The following is a 22,371-nucleotide window of genomic DNA, read 5'->3' as shown; positions in this document are numbered from 1 at the left end:
TTCCTGCAGTGATGGCATTGGTTAATTTAGCTGGTCGAGTTGTGCAACATTGGCTTGGTGCTGCCTGTCAAGGGGTAGCAGCTCAGTAGTGGTATCAGCTTGGTGCTGGCTGGCAAGGGATACCCTACCGTAAAAAAAAAGCAATACGATTTACACAGTGGCATCATTAACAAGCAAATGTAAGATGATAGTAGTTGGACTTAATAATAATGGCAAGTGCAAAATATATCTGTCGGCTAGTTAACACCAGTCTTAGACAGACATTAAAGGTAGAAGAAATGTAAATTAATAAGAAATACAGCCTAGTCAACATGTGAAACGTTGACAATATATTCGGCCCAACTATCGTAGCGACCTTATCAGATGATGAAAAGGAATTCAACTGCTTCTTACCGAATCAATATATGGCTCGATTTACTCATTCTCAGGTGGAAAAGATACCAGATTTAAAACTAAAACTAGTATATAAAGGAAAGAAGAATGGAAGACATGATATTGAATTGTAAGAGTAAATGACTTGTTTGCATTGTATTGTATGTATGTGTATAATAAATGTTTATAACTAAAATATATTTGTCTTATTTATGTAAGCTCACCAGAGAAATCTATCACTTTTAGATCAGTGATTACATCCATCTTACGATAGTCCATAATATGCAACAAGTATTATTTATACATATATAATAAACAAATTACGTTATATCGAGGTGTAGCATTAAGGTCATACTGGTCTGACCCAATTTCATAGGCTGCACCTCACCAGTCATAGATCATAGATCAAAACACAGTAACCTGTAGTATTTGTAGGTACAGTGCCATCAGTTTCAAAGGTGATCTTTAAATCGATAGCAACTGATTTCAGTGATTTGTTCTGGTGAAAGCAATCGACCACGTACAAAGGTACATCCTTTCTGAATTCTAGGTAATATGATCTATGTAATATGACCTCTGGAAATAATATGAAGTAATATGACTGTAATATGATCTCTGGAAATCTATGAACATCCTGTAAATCTTACTGGTGTAGCCTTTCAAGTTATCGTGCAGTTAGTAATTTGAACTGAGATCCACTTTCAGGTTCTTTACCTTACAAGAGTTGAATTTTGACATGGTCATTTCATTTTTGCTATCCGTTTAGAAAGACAGTATTACATATCTTGGTTTCTTCTCTTGTGCATAGTCTGCACTACCCAAGTATTGGGTATAGCTTTATATAACACCTGACCACTCATGTGTATCCCAAGTGTGGAAACCAATCATCAGCTTCTTCGACTCAAGCAGTTTATCCAAGGCAGCGGTCTCTCTTAGTCCTGGTCTCAAGTAAGGAATTTCCCATGAGACGTTTGTAATCGATAATTCGGCTCCAAGGTTCACTTAAAAAAAAATACCGCATTTGCATCATTATTGACTCTTATCAGTACCAACTCCTGTTTCACTCTAGTTTGAAACCCATGAACATCTGCAGTGGTACATAGAGAATGAACTTTCTGTTTTCATGTAGATAAATGCTGTCATTACTGAGCAACTAGCTAGCATTTTTGACCACTTTTCTGTGACCGTCCCTCACTGACAGCTTATTCTTTACGGTGCTGATCACGCCTAAATTCTTAACCCTCATGATCTCTATTCCGTTCAATTCATATTGGATCTTACTGAAGAGGAAAGCGACCGTGTTTGCTTGCCAACTTAGCTTTAGTGACTTTCCTGTTGTCCGCAACATTCCTCAACACCACTTCAACATGCAGAAAACTTTCACAAGGCAATGTGCATACAACAAGTTGATTCACAGGGATTCTGATCTCATCTCCAAGATTGAAATTAGCAGAAGCATATGGCAAATGTGTATGATAGTACTTATACGCTAATGATTTGTTTCGCATTAGTTTATCATCAACTGAAAGTGGGTCCATCATTCCAACTACATAAAAGAAACCTATACTGCAATAGTCTACTGGCTATGGTTATTGCTTTTTTACCCCCTCCAGCTTTTTCACTCTACCATCAAACAATTTTTAGAACTTGATGTTCTCGATCGCCACCACTTAGCATTAACAATCCCTTTTCTCTTCCCGTTGTTACTCTCAAAAATCAACATCTTGCTATATGTATGTAGATGTATATAAAAGATCAAATACCGTATTAAGAGACATCTGCCCTTAGTCTTAATTCCAAATGAAGGCTGACGCTTTCACTGTGAAGATTCAGCAATTTATCATCCTGATCAGTCAGTTGTAAGATTATTTTATCTATTGTTTTTTGATCAACCGGTAGATATATCTGATTCCACTGTGACTTCTATCATATCTGGGGTCTACTACCAGAGGGAACTCTGCAACACGCCATCATGTTTGCAGTTGATGTAACTGCCTTTAATGATGTTACACTTTACTTGGATAACATTTATAAGCGCTGTTTACAAGATTTTCAGATGTGTGTACAACATTAGGTAAAAACCCAACAAAGGAGCTTTGATTTCGAATTCAATTTCATCACATTCATTATCCCGAAGCGGCTGCTTTTTCTGTTAAGCTGGTTCAGGCATCGTCAACTGCTGCCAAGCCCTTTCGGCCAACTCTTCATCTGGATGCATTTTCTTTGTATTTAGCATAGACGATGTTGTGGTATTTGCATGCCTGATCCAACTTATTTATACTGGGATCACCAGTATAAGTTTTCAGCTTAGTGCCAGGACCACAGTACTGATAACTGGGTAAGTGAGCTTCTATCGGTAGATAATCTGCAGCTCTATTTGCTACAGTGCCGACAACATTGCCTAACAATGACACGATTTCATGACCTTTTTCCTAGTTGTGAACTGCTGTTCGTTAACCATATTTAGAAATTATCACCAACAATGCCTCAAGACCTTCAGTTTTTGTATCTGAAATCTTCTAAATTCTCCTCGTTCGTTTTCTTTCTAATCTCGTTCTCCTCATTCATTTTCTCCCAAATCGACTTTGCTTTTTTCTTATTAATATCATGTTTTCTGACTGCTTCTGATACATGTAACTTAACATCATTTATGAAATCTTCATTTTTATTTTTCACTTCCTGCAATCTTAGATTTAATGCTAACTGCATATACACCATTAATTGTTTGGTTTATTTTTTTAATCAAAGTGTAAGTGTTTATATCATAGAATCATTTGTTCACCCTTTTATCATATTCAGCAAACATAACATCTACTCATCGGAAATTTACAGAAAAAAACTGCATCTGATCTTACAGTAGGTAACATTTTGTACTATGCGTACGCGAGCGTGTGTGTAATATGTGAAAGAACAAATTTCAAAATTAAAATCAAAGCAGTTATACTTCTTTGAAGTCAATCCAGTTTAATTTGGCCACTTCATTTAACCAATTTCTGAAAGTGCCTCGAAACTACAGACTTAAAAAAATTTTTTAAATGTTTTCTTAGTAATTTAATTTAAATATTTTCCCCATTTGTTTTATTATTACCATCTTTGTCACAAAAATGCTTTGCTTTGAAAATCTCATATCATATTTCATGGTTCTGTATAAGGTTTTTCTGATACATATAGTAACCAGTATTGAATTGATATGCTGTTCTAATGGCATCCATTTCCATTAAAATGTATAATAACACTGGGAAGCAGCCTAGTTAGAACTGACACAATATTCTGCTAAGTTATAGTATATCTGTAATAAATTTGTGGGCATATTTTTGAAGAATTTGCTGAAATAAGTGAATTAAATCAGAAATAAATCTGTACAAAAGTTTTAAATAAACTGGGATAACCCTCTACCAGGAAATTGGTAATTTTAAAAATAGTAGTTGGAAATATGGTTTTAAGCCAACTTAAACATATATGAGTGTTTCAAAGACGGATAAAATTTAATTAATTTTGATCCTCTTTAGGCTTTTTTCATTTGACTGGTTAGGTGGATTTTTCATTTCTTTCTATTCTACATAATCTCTTTGAATTTGCACATCTTTTACATTCAACATCCTTAATTACTTTGTTTAATCTTTGTTTTACCTTTTACATTTCTTGCTAGAAAGAAATGTATTAATCCTGGGAACCTTTGAATATGGTTATCATCCTCCATTTTGCCACAAATTTGGTTTTCTAATTTGTCTTAAAACCTCTTCATTTCATACCTTATAAACCCAGGACACCTCATTTTCAACAATCTCCTACATCACACTTCAAAAGTCAATAATGTTTGTTTTCTGGCTTCTAAGTGACCTGTATTTATCCCAAAGCAATTTTATTGGTCTTGTGCTACTTGTTAACCTGAGATATAAGCACAATCTGTAGCTTAAGAGTATGATCCTAGTTAAATAAAACCTGCAATAACAAGCCTGATTTGTTGCCAGATACAGCTATATTCCCATTTCATTATTTTTGGCTAATCTTTTCAACCTGCAGTACTGGAATCAAAGAGAGGTCAATTGTGTTGTTCAACCAGCAGATAAAAAATTCTGTGTTGTGGGGGTTGAAATACTACTCTGTTGCATCTATCTAACACATTTCTATTACTCTCTCATGTTATTGCTTCATAGGTGGTTCTAAGGATGCCCCTAGGCAGGCGTTTTTAAAATGTAAACTATAATCTGAAGACTTTGTGTATGGATTTTAGATCTTAATCTGCCACCAGATTAATGAAACAAGCAGGTAGGTAAAGGAAATGAGGTATGAGGGTTATTATTCATGAAGCTATATTACAAAATCCCATGCTATCAAACTACCTTATCCTGAGGCCCGTGACCTTTACCAATTGACTGAAGCAATCCCAAAGAATTTAATTTATGAGGAGAAGGGCCACAGCGACCTAGGAAGACTTGTGCACATTTATATAACTTTGTATTCAATGTTAAGACCTCTTCTAAATCACTCTCCCTGAAAAAATAAATAAATAAATAAATATATATACAAAGAACAAATAAAAATAATTTAACAGAAGAACAATAACATATATATATATATATCTTAGTATATAGCCACGAAGTATTTGCAACGTAATTTAAAAACTTATTTTTGCTTTTAAAAATATTTATAGACCTAGAGAATAAACAGACCTGCAGTGTGGATGGAGGGGGGATATCCCTGCATCCTAGTTGAGTGAGTCATTTTGAACTAGAGTTGAACATCTTTCTTAAAAATATGGTAAATCCATAAAATTTTACTGCTGTAAATACAAATTTAATTTACGTTTTCCTTTTTTATTCTGATACGTAAAATGTTACATCACATCACAACTGTTTTTAGTCTGTAAGTGATTTGGTTTTAAGTTACTCACATGGTATAATTCATAAAATATTATGATTAACGTACTTAACATTTTCAAATTGTTAAATCATAATCTAAATAAATGAATGGTGGTTTAGTTTTAACAATAGTATTAGCATGATTTAATTTACATATGTATTTACTTTAATCCTCTTAAATAATATTTTTAGTCTTTTTGTTTATACAAGAAGTATAAATGTAACAAGATATATCAAGACTAATAAAAATAATAAAAATTTTCCCTGTTCTAGCAATGAAATACTGCTTATTTGTATCCTGTTATTTATCTTAGATTTATAATTTTAAGGTTATTAAACAAATAAGTAAAAGAATCTGACTTTTCAATATTCATTATGTTAATAAAGTCTTTTAAATCATCAAAGTGAAATAAGACATTTTATGTTACAGTAAAATATTTTCTAAAAAAAAAAAAATCTTTTTTTTTTTAAATTTGTATGTTTTAAATTTTAAAGTATGTTTTTAAATTTTTTATAATAATTAAAAAATTAAAAACTTCTACTTACTTGGCTACTGGAAGGAACAATGTAAACAATCTGTTAGGGATGAATTGTCGATTTTCATTACTACAAGTAGGTAGACTATCTGTCTCTCTGTTATAGAGGTAAAGAAAATCGCTTAATTGTTTTGCAATAACAGCTATTCTATCTTTACCCTGAAGATTTCGGCTTGGAGTCTAGACAAAAAATAAATTATTTTATAAATCCTCATGAATATCAATTTTCTTTCTGATAACTTCTGAAATATCACATATAAACGTACACAAACATTAAAACAACCACTAAGTCACTTTATGATGAAAAAAAATATTTCCCTATTTTCTAAAAATAAAAAAATTCTTCTAATATTAGTAACCTTCAGCATATTTTCCTTTTTTATTTCAACAAATTGTTAAAAATTCAAAACAAATTGTTTGAAGTTTTAGAGATTTGACAGTTTTCACATTATTCTCCTATTGGGAACTTTACTGTTAATTACAAGAATTAGAAAGCATAGGAACTTATAAACAAGATGTTGCAAGATAAACATAATCTAAAAGATGTGCCTGGTACAGTACAATTTTACAAAATGCAGATTCTTTCAGTTTTGATTGTTAATTCTAACTGTTACTAAAAGGTTACCGCAGCATAAATCAATATAACGAATGTTGGAATTCTCATGTAGCTAAAATTATGATATCTTAAATATGATGGTGGATGAATCCCAAAATTCAAATGGAAGAGAAAACAGTCTTTGGAGGGCTTACTTGACATTCAAGTGCTAAGGGTTAACAAGACTATTGTTAATTAAACTTAATTAATGGAAATATCATGCTAGCAGCTGAATCAAACGAACATCTACTGACTATGCCTTATAGAGTTCAAAATTCTCTGATTACAGGGTAACTGTACTACAATTAATTGAAGTCTGTAAATGAGTAATACTGAAATCGGTATTCAAATTCAAACTAATGTGCTTGTTGGAAATAATTATGTTATGTAACACTTTGTTTTCTGTATTAATTATGTCTTGCAATGTACATAATAAGTTGCTCAGGTCTGCTAGAAAACTTGAAATCTTAAACTGTGTTGACTGTCATTACACTTTCATGGTAGTTGTGTGAATCTAAAAACAGAAGAAATTAAATTTCTCATTGAAAGTGGGAAGAAATGGAGATGTGACTCATGTACGAAGGAAAAAAGAAAGAATCTGGCAATGGAAATGTCTGTGGATCAAGAGAAAATCACCTTGGTAGAGGTGGGAAGGATTTTAAATGAAATGAGAAAAGATGAAAGAAGATTTGGGAAATCAATTGAACGATGCTACCTTGAATATATTTTTAAATATGTTAAGGGTTTAAGAACAGTAACTAGAGCTGTACCTCAAAAAGATTGAAGATCAATCTTTGGAGATAACTGCTTTAAAAAAGAAAATGAAACTCTACATCGTACAGCCTTTGACTAACAGTGATATTGTAAGGCCAGTTGCTTAGAACTCCACAATTATCTCTAGGATAAAAAAGAAAATCTACTAAGCTTAGTGAAATCCATTGGCAATGCTTTGGGTTATCTGATTTCAGAGGAGCAAATTGACAACTGTCATCGCCTTCCAATCCGCAACAGAGGAATAGTTATGGAAATGAAGAGTCAAGTGAGATTTTTTGACCTAACATTTAGGTCTCACATCTGACGTCTACCTGAATAAGACTTTAGCTGGAGAGAAGAAGGGTTCTGGCTATGATGAGGCAAGTTAAATTGAATAAGGGCTGTAAATACTTGCGGATATGAACAAAAAAACTCTGATGAGGAAAACTGATGGTCAACCGGTGACCATTTTGGAAACAGTTCAGGATCTAAGTAAAATTTTTTGATATATATATAATTTAACTTTTTTTTTGTCCAATATTCATTTGCTTTACTTTCTATGTAAGTAATTCTTTTGTTTTATTCTTATCTCTAATTGATTTACTATACAAAGTGAAAAAAGCTGGGATTAAGTACAAAATATTACTTTCACATTCTTGGTTTGATATTGATTTGCTTTAGTTTACATTTAAGTAGATTTTTCCTCTACTCTTCTATATATAAATTATTTGTGTCTTAACAGATAATGAATACAAATCTATGTTTAATTTGGAATATTCACGGTATAAGGGAAAACAGAAAATTTTGATTTATTGTAACTTGGGTAGATTAAATAATTTATTGACTTTTATCACACTTACTACGATGTGGATATACAGTGCTGAAATATATCATTATCACATTGATAATTATTACTGTTATACTGACTGTAATGATAATTGTAGAGTTGAGGGCATTATGATTTATCTACAATCAGGAATCGGTGCACAGTCTCATAAAATTATACTAATTTCTGCAGATGGCATAAAAATTATCTTTGAAGTCAGAAATTGTAGTTCTATCTCAACACTTTCAACACAGACTCCATAATCTACGAGCCAATGTGTTTATCAGTGAACTCTATGATTATCTCTCTTCTATAAAAGACAAGATTCTTATATACACAGGTGTTATAAACATTAACTTATTGAAAACCAATGTTTTGATTGAAGAGTATAAATTTTCCTAGTCCAGCTTCAGTTTGGAATCGCTTATTAGCACGAACCCACCTGAGACCGTTGATCCAATGTTTCATGCATTGATCATCTGTATATTCGTTACAATAAATTAACAGAAAACATTTATCATAGATCCGCTGTTGAACTTTATAGCATAAGGATTGTTCAGCGATCATGCTGTATGTACACTCTCCTTCACTTCTGTAAATAAAGTATCATTGCATTATAAAGTTTGATAATGCTGTTCTTACAAATGTACTATCTGAGACAAGCTGGGACAGTATACGCCTGTAAAGACGTTGATATAGTATATGATACTATCTTAAATATCTTTAAAGATTCTGTTGTAACAGCGACCAAAATATAGTGTTAAAAGCAAGAAAATATCAGGCAAGAATCAATGTCTTGGTGAACAACAATTTGCTAAAGTGTTCAGGAAAAAAAGTTTTAAAACACCCATATAATGAAAAATTTTATGATTATTAAATAAATTTCCCGATAAGCTAAAACAGGACATATGTGTGTCAAAACCAATCATTGCCAAGAAACATTTAGCAATGTAAAAAGGAATTATCGGGAAGGGTGAAAGTTGACTGATAATCTTATTGGCAAAAAAGAAAGTTGTCAAAGAAATAAAAATTTTACAGAAAATGGTGACATTATAACTGATAACCTAGAAATAGCCAATAAATTTAATATTCCTTTGTAAATATATCTAATGAATCTCAATGTAGCAGTATAAATCTAGATAATAATCAATCCATTCATTATAATATTTTATTTCAGCAATGCAATAATTATTCTTCTTCAATGCTCTTTTTCCCTATTTTCAAATTCTGAAAAAGAATATCTAATTGGATCTTTAAAGATGAAACCCTGGTGTGTTGATGGTCTAAAATTGAATTGATAAAAATTATAGTCAAGAATATTTTGGAAGTTTTAGCATTTATTTACAATCTTAGCATGATCACTGGTGTTTACTCTCAGCAATTGAAAAAAGGTGTTATTGTTCTGATTTGTAAAGGAGAAAACAAAGACTGTCCCAACAATTATAGGCCTATTGCTCTTTTATCTGTTTTTGTCAATATTCTAGAAAAATTAATTAGTTAAGGTATCAAACTACCTACTTAAAATTAATTTTTGAAGTAAAAATCAGTTTGGATTCAGGAAGGAGCTGAAGATAATAGGTGCTATTTTAAATCTTTTAGAAATGATACGTGAGGAAATAAACACTAACAGAAAAGTTGCAAGCCTCTTCCTTGATATTAAGAAGGTATTTAACAAAGTAAGATCTTGTTAAATAATCTTATGAATGTGGGTGTGTACAAGGAGTGTAAAACTGTTGGTTTGCCAGTTTCCTGTCAAACAAGACATAAGTAAGAATATCAGACAACTTAAGTATGGCTAGATTAGTAAAATGTGGGGTTCCCCAAGGTTTAGGGTTATCCACAGAGCTTTTCTTAATATTTATTAATGATCTGTGTGAGGGAAGCATTAAACAGGAAATTTACCACTGATTTTTATTTTTTGCTGATGATTCGGTGCTAAGTTATGCTGCTGACAATAGAGTTCTACTTTTCAGTCTAGTATGTAGTGATCTCCAAATACTTAGGTTATGGTTTCAAGTGAATGTGTTCACAGTGTAAATATAGGGAAAACAAAATTAATTTGTTACAAGTTAAGAACCAACACTGATCAGCCACTAACTGTAAAAATGTACATTGTGGGTTGCTGAAGTGTGTCATGTAGTTGTGGAGAGATTCAAGAAACCAACCATGCCTAGTACCTTGGCAAAACACGAGATCTATGTTTGAGTTGGTATCAGCATATAGCAAATTTAAGAAGGTAACTGTTAATATGATGAAATTATATTTTGTGCGTAACTTGTGCCCAATGTAACCTATGTAATGAATATGCTATATCATGTGTTGGTAGACTATAATATAGAATTGAAAATACTAATAACCTGAGAACTATTAATAATTTATGATTATGGAATTGAGGATATTTCACAGAAATTAAACCATTGATAAAAGGGACAGAAATTTGTAATTCAAACAGTGGCCCATAAACCTTGTACTCACCTTCATTTGCTTTGTTCAGAGAAAGGAATTTTCTTCCACTAAGGTATCTATATTTTACAAAACTTTAGAAATATTTTTTTTATTAAAGTGATCACCAACATCTATAGGAAGAACAGTTTGCTTTCATTGGGTGTAATACTTCTCCCAAGACCCCATAAAGAAGTATATTGTAGATTTTACCTTTATGTTGCTTTCTGTATACTCAGAGTACTACCTGCTGAGATCAAATTTTTGTTAGCAAGGTCCGTAAATTTAGAAAAGAATTAATGCAATGACTACTAAAAAAAAAATGCAGAATTTTTACTTCTAGTTGTGTCTAATATTTCGAAAGAAAAAACAAGATCTCGATCACAGACTAAATATTAATAATGTAATCTAATTTTCATCTCATTTAGAAACCTCATGTCAAGCCTCAAACAGCAACTGTTTAACAGCCTGATAGTTTACAATTTAGGGAAAACGGAAAACACTATCTTAGCATATATAAGCACAGAGAGATGAATAGTTAATTAATTCTATTTGGTTTTTTTTATAATTGTAAGGGCTGATAACTCCCACACAGGCAAACTTCAGGAGTACCGTATTTCCCACTTTTTCTTTTTGTTTTTTCTATATACACATTTGCAAGAATTTTCTTTCCTTTTTAAGTGTTTTCTGTTCAGTTTAGTTAATTGCGTAAGAACGAAACTGTATTACTCGATGACTTCTGTTGAACAACCTTACATACAAGTAAATAAGATTTATTTGTTAAATGTGTGCTCAGTTTACGAGAAACAATTGTATTACAATATTATTACTAGCTATAGATTCATAATAGATGTATAGTATACATCTTATTATGTAGCATACACAATAAATTTGTTTTGCTTTCATTTTACAAAATAATTCTAAAATAAATGTTTGTAAAAAAAAATTTTAACTGTAATTTTAAAAATATATACAAGGTCAGACAATAACGTAATGAGACTGGCTAGAAAATACTTTCATTAAACTTTGTAATCCACTGTAATGTGATTACTACTGTGGAGTGGTGACCCTGCATAATATGGGACTACCTGAGAGCTGTACACCAGTGGTTAAGGTAAAGGAGGTCCATCAGATAAAGCTAGACTTCCTAGGGCACACATATTTGCAATATCCCATAAAGGATTAAAAAATAGATAATATATTTTATAATTATAAAATGTCATTCACCACTCATTAAAGTATCTTCTTAACCCAGATCGTAAGCACCATGCTTATGAATAAATATTTTTGACAAGTTTTCTTTATAATTTAACCGAGTGCAACTAAAGTTCTCAGTCATGGCCTCTATTTTGCAATAACTAGGAATGAGAATAAATTTCTTTTGACGTTGTAATGGACTGAGGAATATCTATTTCTTTATGACCATCTCTCAATAAACTGTTCTTGGGAAATTTTTTTCTGATAGTCTGGCCATCTTTTAACCAGAAAAATTACTGTAAACATTAAGAGATTTTTGGGTCTTAAAATGAAGGCTCTTCTCAGTTTATGTTTGTAGTATTTGACTAAAACATAAATTTATAAAAAAAAAATTTGCGAGGTGCAATATGTAAATTTAATTATATATTCTTCAATTATAAACAAGAAAATTCCAACTTCTTATAAAAACATAAAATAAATTTGAACATTAAAGAAAAATCTATTTTAAAATATTTGATGATACCTTAAGATGGAATGGTGATCGAAGATTGTGACCTGCCCTTTGAAGGAAACGCAGAACAAGTTCACTATGACCATCATCAATACGTTGCTTACCAGCAGCACGTGATCCATGTCCACTCATACGCATCAAAACTCGCTGCAAGTATTGTCCAAATGCTTGTCTTGCTTGGATTTGACTGCAGCATAATAAAACATAACATTGCATTTAAGGAAAACGTGCTTTTATCTTTAATCAATCACTGCACAAGTAACACCTTAAAAATTAAGCAGGGCTGAAAATATTACCATTTGCACAACTCCAGTTATGTTACACATGTTCAGTAGAACAATTGTTTAATCATTCCTGCCAGCTGCATTTATGGAAAGCTGGTGTACAATAGTTCAGAGTTAGAATGGAAAGTTCTGTTTTCAAATATTTTGAGTGAAAATAATGTTAAGTGTTTACATATGAAATGTGTAGATAAGTGCAATGCACATTTTTCATAATAATCAATTTAAATCTAAACTGTGTGAGGTGCTGGTGCACTGAATACTTGATTTTCCAAATATCCCCTGCAAAAAAACCTAAAAAAATCAGGTGACCAGGCTGGTTACATGATGTTCCCATATCAGAAATAACATGACAAAATAGGTTTTCAAAATCTCTTTTGGAAAAAATTCACCCATAAATTTGTGGGATGTAGCTCATACTTCCATCTTATTGAAAAAAAAAAAATGATTCCTTATTTGCTGAATGACGAGTTCAGTAACTAAAAAGGGTATCTAACATGAGAACATAATACAATCTTTAATTTTTGTACAATACCTCTCTTTACCATATAAGTTCAATAACTAAGGAAGAGATTGTACACCATATAACTTCAGAACTGTAAAGTAAGTAGTTTCTCATGAAATGCTTTGGCTTTTCTGGGAGATTATTAGCAGAAGTTTTGCTTTTTAACACACTTGATAAATGAAAATGAGCCTCATCACTCACAATGTTGTTTATCAGTTCTTGGTTGGAGTAAGTAGTTGGACTGTTTGGCCCAAGGCCAGTGGGAGCGAACATAGGTTTATAACCTATGAGATTTACATGGAGGTGGTCTAAGAGCTTCAGATTCAGGTCGCTATAACCTATGGGGGCCTGGATCAGGATAAGCTGCGGCGTGAGTGCGCAACTGCCTTTTAGGAGTTGGAATGGCACATAAAGCACAGAGAGGAGGTGGAATTGATGGCTGAGCAATTCGGCTGAGCCACCAAGACTGGCTGTAATAGGGTCCTATGGTGGCCTCGACCAATGGACTAACCCTTAGGTAGTGGGCAGTCCGCTGATCGGCTAGTGCCTGGCACCATCATGACTGCTGGTTCCAGGGAGCCATCTGTTAATGCAGGCAGAAACCTGGGAAAAAGTGGTGGTTCTCTGACCTCAGCATGCTGCACGCAAGAGTTAGGTCGGCTAGAAAAAGATACCAGCATCGCTTCCTAATAGGGATTATCATTGATGACGTGTGTGCTGAGGGTCTGCAGATCTACTGGCGCGCCCGTAATGAGTATGTTCATGCCATCAAGGAAACCAAACTCAAGTTATGGCAAGACTCCACGCACAAGTTGCAGCGCAACACCTGGCAGCTCATAAAATCATGTTACCGGCCAAAGCCATTGCATGTGCTGTCCAGTGTTCAACGTGTGACCACACTTTAACATCTGTGGCAACTTACCAGGCGTTCCTGGATACTCTGTTTCCAGATGCTCTGGAGGGTGAAGCAGAGGTTAGCATTAGAGCGGGGGCTATGCCCTTTCCTGATGAACAGGTTGTGAATCCTGTTGATATAGATTGAGTGGTTTCTCGAATGGCACTGAAAGAGGCACCAGGGATTGACCAACTTAACCCGGATATATATATATATATTATATTCCACCTCCTGCCTGTCATAAGAGAGCGTGCCAAGCACACGCTGTTCTCAAGGTGCCAAAGCTGGGGCTGCTTCCCAACTTGTTGGAAAGTGGTTTTGGTAAGGGTGCTCTTAAAACCAGGAAACGATCCTAGTGAGGTCAGCAGTTATCGATTGCCAGTAATCAGCAAGTTGCTTGAAAGGCTAGTTGTAGAACAGCTCTGAGAAAGCTTTGAGGTGAACTGTTTTCTAAATCAAGGCCAGTATGGCTTCGTGAAAGGGGTTGGCACCGAGGATTGCATCTTAAATGTTCTTGCCGAAATGGAAAGTACTGACTGTAAATGTGTTTTGGTAATTTTTATAGACATAGAGGCAGCATTTCCTTCCTTGTGTTGGAGTTCTGTCCTCTATGAGTTGGAACGCCGCAATGTTCCTGTAGCCCTGCAGGCCGTGGTACATGACTATTTGTCTAACTGTATGGGTCTCTTTAAGGATGCGCAACTAATTGCGGAAAAATCTGTTACCAGGGGAAGCCTGCAGGGTTTCATTCTCGGTCCCCTGCTGTGGAACCTGGTATTCGACGGATTTCAGGGACTGACATTTCTAGAAGGGGTCACGGTCCAGGCTTTTGCCAATGACTGTCTCCTTTTAGTTCGTAGTAATTCACGATCACAGCTAGAAGACCCGAGTGCAGGTGGAGCATGGCAGCTAGAATGGGACATCAGGACTAAGAGAAGATCCTTGTATAAGTTTACACAGGATTTGGGGGGGGATGCCTCAAGTTCATTTTTAAGGGCAATGATGCCTGGATCCTCACCAACCATACTAACTTGAACCATATCTGTTTCAGTTCTGTCTGGCAGTTGATGAGCTGTGCGTCTGCGGGGAGGTCCCGTCAAATGAACTCCTGATGTTTGACTGCCTTGCTCTGGGGGGGGGGGGCAGAGACTAGGCCACCCTGGAACTTAGAGGTCAAGGGGAAAATTGGCCACTCACAAGCGGCGAGTCTGCATTACTGGACTGTGTGGGAGTTCCTAGATGTGGTTGCTTTGTTCAACCGGCATCTGTAGTTTGCTTACGGGAAAGACTGTTACCACATTGCTGTGGGAAGCTAACCCTCAGTATGGATGACCACCAGCCAATTATTATGGCTCCAAGTACTATAAAATGGTGGACAGGTATTTGCTGGCATTGAGCAACCTAAGCGTGGCAGTGAATTGGTGCCTAGACGAAATAAATTTTATTATGGATGTCATATATATTTTTAGTAGCTGATGGGTGTGCCTACCCATTTTAGCAAATATATGACAAGTGAGTGATTGGGACACGTAAGCTGGTGTATGGCACCATTCTTAGTCCGCTCCCGCTGTTAATAAGCTCTAGGAGTTATGTTAGGATACTGGTTGCTAAACTGTTTGAGGTTCAGTTGATGTTTGTGGCACAGAAATTCGGTCTTATGCTTTAGGGCGACCGAAATGGTGGCGGGAGAAATGCCAAGTAAACCAGTCAGTTCTTGGTTTTCACTGATTAACTATAAAAAAATTTGCAAGGTTTTTGTAATTTTGATCATGTAAAACCTTGAATGTTACCGAAGTACCATGAATTCTGTAGAGAAGGAAGTGGTATAGATTTTATGTAAAATCTATCAAATACTGGCTACAATCAGCCCAAATGATGGTTCAGTATGAACTCTTTTTAATGGGCACTCTATGTTCTGTTAACACTGCTAACTCTCTATATTACTGCATAGCCCAGTAGCTTCAAAATTTGAACCAAAATCTTTCCAAACTATCTTCATAATCTGCACTGAAAAATCACAAACTTTTTTTTATAAAAAAAAAAAGATAAGTTGCATTTCACTGCAAAAGCACACTGCACTACAATCTACGATTCTATTGGAATTATAACATAGTTCAGATTAATACTGTTCAAGAGTGCTGAAATACAACTGCAAGGATTTTCTGAGAAAAATAGAATTAACTACACAAATTTTAAAATTTTAATGATAAACCATTAAGCTAAACAACTAGTTATGTAAATAAATTACCCAATCCTCTTTGTTGTTTAACTCAACAAGTTTACAACTGTTACAACTTAACACATCTCATTAACTATATAATTTAAAATTTGTATGATAATCCATTACTGAGATATACAATTAATTAGTCCTGTGTACATAAATTATCCCATCTGTTTAACAAACTTATAAAGTCATATTTTTGACACCTAATTCACTGTGCAAATTGCATGAAAAACTTTTACCAAAATATTTATCAGTAACAGTTCTAAATATAGACTACTATGCACTCCCACTATCACTAATCGGTTGACTTCAAAATAAAGTCATATATTTTTTAAACATATGACACACCAAAGCCAATATATAAGGAAAATTTTATAATATATGTAAAAATTATTTAATACATTCTGAAAAAAATAGAAAAGTGTTTTTTGCCCCATATCTTTATGGGAGTTTGAATAGGACCAAACATCATCAGAAAATAACTTAACTACCTAAGCTATACATTATTTATGAGAAAAATCTAATAACCCTTTGAATAAAATTTTGATGAAGTCTATATCTTCCTCACCCCATTGACAAACTGTCACTGGCATCAATTCTACATACAGAGAAATCATTATGACAAATTTCATCCAAATCTATCTTTCCAGTATTGAGACCATACAAAAAAAAACGTCATACACAAACATTTATATACATAATATCCTTCTATTATTCGATGCTAAAATTGTTTTTTAGTTAGAAGGGGTCATAAAACATCTGCAAAAACCCTGACATGCAATGTTTGACTTGATTAGCATACTTTCTTTTTAATAGTATACCATTCATTATTATTATATTGTATAGCTGAACAGAATAGACATGTAGCTGGAAAAGTAATATAAGTTAGTTCATACATAATTTTGACTGTCTGAAGATTAATGTATACTGACCTTAGTTTAAATCCATCCTCAAGGCACTTGATAACTTCCTGTTTTAATACTTTGGCATCAACATTTGTGGATAAATCTTCACATGATTCTGCATAGATAAACAAAATATATGAATTAAAAATTATACAGTAAAATCTGGAATACACCTCTTAATTTTATATAGTAATGTTTCAACATATTTATGGTGAAGAAACCTAGGAAACAAATAGGAAGAGTGAGAGATGATCGAATGCATTTGAAAATAATGTGTTTGTTCACAAATAATGTTTTGTATTGTTCACAACAATAAAATATGGAAAATCAGGGAGAATAAAGTTTAAAGAATTTGAAATTTATTATATATAGAGGGGAAAACAAAAGTAAGTAGGGAATACCTTTATGAAGAGAATATTACTAGTTTGAAAGAGGCCTTGAAAAATAAACCTGATGTTGGGATCAGTACTTACTTCTACTAGATGAACAAATCAGCTTTGAAAAAATACAAACAAATTGGGAATAAAAGTGGATGTAAGAGTGTTTGGAAGAAGATGGTGGTGGGGAGGCAAAAATCAGTTGGGGTTTAAATAATCAAGACAGCAAGTAACCTGGCAGTTAATTAAAAGATTAATGACACTTTTAATAATTTAAAATATTTTTGTCTCTTAAATCAGATACTAGTACATATTACAAATAAAGTAGCTTCATAGCATTATACTATAATTTTTAAATTAATAAAGTATTAACTCTCAGAAATTAACACCCAAAATCTTACAGTGCAGCTACCAGTATGTTTCTGTTATTAACCCCTTATTATCCAACATATAATCAGGATCTGTTTATTTACACAACTCTCCCCAAAAAAAAATTGTTTGTTGAAATTAATTTATTTTAACAAAATAAGTTTAATGAATAATAAATACAAATCATTAAAAATACATACACTGGTGAAACACAGGAGATGATGGTTTCTAAATAAGCAATACTCTGTTAATTTTTTAATTAAATTATATTTACTGACATAATTAAAGCTCAATACATGCCATTTGAAAGCAATGTTCACCTTATTTATGAAAAATAATATCCTCAAGCTGATGTCCATTAATTTAAATGCAGTTCTCAGGTCTCTTCTTGATATCCTTCACATGGGCCAACATCTCTGGAGAAATGGTAACAATTTCTTGAATTATGGCATTCTTTAATTTGTCCAAATTGCAGGGTTTGTGGTTGTAGGCAGAGATTTTGAGGTACCACCCATAGAAAATAGTCATAGACTGATAAGTCGGGAGATCTTGGAGGCCACAGAACATTGCCAAAATGTGAGATGATGTGTCTAAGAAATATGCATCAAATAAATGCCACTGCATCATTTGTGGTGTGTGCTGTAGCAACATCCTGCTGGAACCAAACATCTTTTAAAGCGATTCTTCGTCTTCGCAATTCTGGCCTGAAGAATATTTGAAGCATGCGAGCATATAAAGTCAAATTAACACCATTTTGCTCACAAAAATATGATCCGATAATGCCAAAAGAGCCAACAGCACACCAGACTGTCACTCAAGAGTGCAGAGATGTTTATGAATGGTGTGTGAATGTTCAGGAGACCAGTAACACAGGTTTTGCTTATTTACAGTCCTGTTCAGATGAAAATAAGCTTCATCATTCATCATAAATTTTCAATTAATCCCAAAATCACTTACATTCTGTAAGGAAAGTCCTCGCACAACTGTAAGCACAATAACTGTGTGTGCAATTTAACTGTAGCACAAAAATAATTTTGTAGGAAAGGAAACTGAATTCTTTATGTAAAATTTGTCTGACAGATTCATGATTGATTGCTAACTCACTGGCAAAACCATCTTGGGCTTTGCTAAACTGTCATCTAGCTGACAATCCTGGGCTTCTGACTAGTGCTTCCCTTACCCCTTAGTATGTTTTCCAATGTCATAACACTGTGTCTTGGGTCTTTATGCTTCTTATTCATAATATTTCCAGCTGATCTTAAATGTTCCTCCTAGAGAATTGTGTTATGACTCGGAACAGCTCCATGCCGACTGAGATTGAATTTAATACGAAGGAGTCGCTGTGTAACTGTAATAGACTCATCACTTTTAACAAAACTGTCATATGCAAACATTCAATGTTGGGCTCCATTGTTACTGAAATGGCGTCTTGTGAGGAGAAGAACTATCCCCAACACTGTGCTCTCGGTACTATGCAGTTCAAAACCATTCGTCTCCCATGTGTCACCTGTTTTATAGACATATATATTAAAATAGAAAAGTAGTTAATACAGTATTTAGATACAGTACAACAGTATTTTAAAATTAAGAGACAAGTTTGATTTTTGTTTATTGTGATGTAAAATAAAATTAGGTTATCAACAATCTTGCCTGAAGACTGTTAACACGTTGTGGTAGATTTTAGAGCGAGGTTGAACTGTATGTTCATAGGTGATGAATGAAGACAACGCCTTGTTGCTTGTTAAATAATGGTTTAATGAATTGTTGTCTTAACAGTTAATGAAATGAATTGAAACATAACATTTAACTTGATATATAAAAATTAAAAAAATATAAAATTAAATACAATATTAAGTTAATGTTCATCTGAACAAAGAATGGTGTCCATCAGGGCTAAGAGTATAATGTGACCGCCTTGGATCAGATTCGAGCGCTGAATGCATGCAGGTCGCTACATCATAATGACCACTCCCTGCGGCATTATGACGTAGGATATGGCGTGATCAGATCGCCTGACCAAGCTAGGACTTGAGCCCTCGCTAGATAGCAGCACCCAACGGCAAAGGGGAGTTTAACAACTGTGTTATATATAAATTAAAAAAGTAAACAAACAACTTCTAATGTAATTCCTACAGTAATAATATCCACCAAAGTGATTGGTAAATAAAAATATTTCATATGAATCATATAAATAATGACTGACTGTAATATACTCTTCCAATCACTTAAAAACTATAAACTAACTTTAAATAAAAGTTATAAATTAATTAAAACTAGCTGAAGGAAACATAGTATTGTAACCTGCACTTCAGGTAATAACAAAAATGTTAAATATGATGGATGAGGAATAAGAAAACTAAATAATAAATGTAAACAAAGCTAAGATATTAAATCACTGACCTGAGAGGTTATCTATAACACATAGTAAAGAACTAGCAATAATTAAAACCACAGAAGGCTGTAGTAAAAAAGTGCAGTCTCAAGTACTTTAGTCACTTATAAAAAACTCTACATAAAAGGACACAGTAAAAACATTTATTAAATATTAGGGTATCTATAAATCTATACTATTATATAAAGTGGAAGAAGGTTTGTTTTGTTCAGGATAAATAAAAAAACTACTTGATCTATTGTTATTTAATATTTGGCCAGGTTTCTTGGCATAACTGAGAAGGTTTTGAATATATATCACGTTGAAAAAATGTTAATATATATATATATATATATATATATATATATATATATATATACACTTGAGTAAATATGAAACTGAAATTTTTGTATAGCAAATACATGTTTATTGTATGAAAATGATAAAAAAATATTTTATTCAAATTACTGTTCATTGCCACATATCTCTGACAATTTATGAATGCCATGCCAAAAAAACTGCTGCTCTTTTGAGGCAAACCAGTCACCTAGCCACTTTTGTACATTTTCATAAGAAGTGAAGTGCTGCTCAGCAAATGCATGTCCCATCAATACAAATATATAGTAGTCAGATGGAGCCAAGCTGCATACAAAAGTATTTCCCAACTGAATGCCTCAATTGTTTCTTTGACCAGTTTTGCTGTGTGTGAGAGGGTGTATTATTATGAAGTAAAATCACTTTGTGTTGCCTTTTTGATATTCTGGTTGTTTTTCACGCAATGCTTGATTCAAATCAATCATTTGTTGTCGGTAGCGTTCAGTATTAATGGTTTCGACACGTTTTAGCAGCTTATAATAGATCACACCCTTCTGATCCCACCAAACACAGAGCGTAATCTTCTTTCCATAGTGATTTGGCCTTGAAATTGATGTCAATGGTTCACCTGGAGTTACCGATTATCTTTTATGCGTAGGATTCTTGAAATATATCCACATTTTATCACCTGTCACAATTGGATGGAGAAATGACTTTCTTTTGTACCTGGCAAGCAGCGTTTCACAAGTGGTTTTTCGGTTTTCTTGCTATCTTTCATTTAGTTCATGTGAAACCCATTTTCCCATCTTCTGGACCTTACCCATCGCTTTCAAATGTATGGAGACAGCTTCTAATGTTACACTTAATTGATCTACAAATTGTTGTTGAGTTTCAGTATCATCCTCATCCAACAATGCTTGCAATTCGCCGTCTTCAAACTTTTTCCGTGGTCTTCTATGTTCTTTGTTTCTCATGTCAAAATCGCCACTTTTGAATTTTTTAAACCACTCAAAGTACTGTGATTTACCAAGAGCATGCTCACCATAAGCTTCAACAAGCATTCAATGCAATTCTGAAGCAGTTTTCTTTAAATGGTAACAGAAAATCAATGCTGTCTGCAAATCGTAGTTTGTAGATACAAAACTCATGTTCAATGATAATTAAAACTATGCTGTTGTATGAAACTTGTATTGTTGAGTTGAAAATCTCTGTCAGTTGTCAAAGAAAGATAATGGTGCCAATGATGCGGTTTGATGGTAAGTACATTGACAGCTAGGGCCATCTATGGGCAAATTCCGATTTCATATTTATACACCTGGTATAATATGTAGCAGTGGAGGCTGACTGGTTGAAACAAAAACTTCAAATAAATGAATTAATGAACTGTGAACAGGGTTTGAACTGAATGATTCGAAACAAATGAATGAAGAATGTTACATAATAATAGAATTAAATTTACATTAAATAAAGTAACCTATCTATACTAAGAGGGCTAAAGAGGAAGAGGGTTTTTTTTGGGGATAACAAAAAAACTACCCGATCTATCACTACTAAATTTTTACCCAAGTTTCTTGGCATAACTGAGAAGGTTTGATATATTTCATGTAGGGGGAAAAATATATATATATATATATATTTCATATGTAGTAGTGGAGTTTTGCCAGTTGAAGCAAAAACTTTAAATAATTGAATTAATGAACTGTAAACAAGGTTTAAATGATTCGAAACAATCGAATGAATAATATTACATTATAATAGAATTAAATTTACTTTAAATAAAGTAACCTATCTATACTATGAGGTTACTTTCTGTCCAGAAAGTAACTTATGTTTTGAAATAAAACCCAACCAATTAAAAAAAATAAATTTTATTATATACATTTGAAAGGGACGATCATAAACTATTTTTCTACATAGTCGCGAAGAGGGTTTTTTGTTCGGGATAAACATAAAACCTAGTGGATCTAACGCTAATAAATTTTTACCCATGTTTCTTGGCATAACTGAGAAGGTTTTTGGATATATTTAATCTCAA

The 22,371-nt window shown here is 33.3% G+C and overlaps 1 protein-coding gene across 1 annotated transcript in view; it reads right to left on the bottom strand.

The window, feature by feature from the left end:
• The window catches only part of LOC142324826 (tubulin polyglutamylase TTLL5-like), a 30,976-nt gene extending 9,666 nt beyond the window's left edge, over window positions 1-21,310 (bottom strand). Inside the window, exons 1-5 of the mRNA XM_075365840.1 lie at window positions 21,157-21,310; window positions 16,932-17,019; window positions 12,107-12,281; window positions 5,781-5,950; window positions 4,716-4,866 (exon numbers count right to left, since the gene is read on the bottom strand). Coding sequence (XP_075221955.1) covers window positions 4,716-4,866; window positions 5,781-5,950; window positions 12,107-12,281; window positions 16,932-17,019; window positions 21,157-21,310 — 738 coding nt within the window. The remainder of the gene's footprint in view (window positions 1-4,715; window positions 4,867-5,780; window positions 5,951-12,106; window positions 12,282-16,931; window positions 17,020-21,156) is intronic.
• Window positions 21,311-22,371: the final 1,061 nt, after the last annotated feature.

The sequence above is a fragment of the Lycorma delicatula genome, chromosome 5, assembly GCF_047948215.1.
Source record: "Lycorma delicatula isolate Av1 chromosome 5, ASM4794821v1, whole genome shotgun sequence".
NCBI lineage: Eukaryota > Metazoa > Arthropoda > Insecta > Hemiptera > Fulgoridae > Lycorma > Lycorma delicatula.
This window is presented reverse-complemented; position numbering and strand designations above follow the sequence as displayed.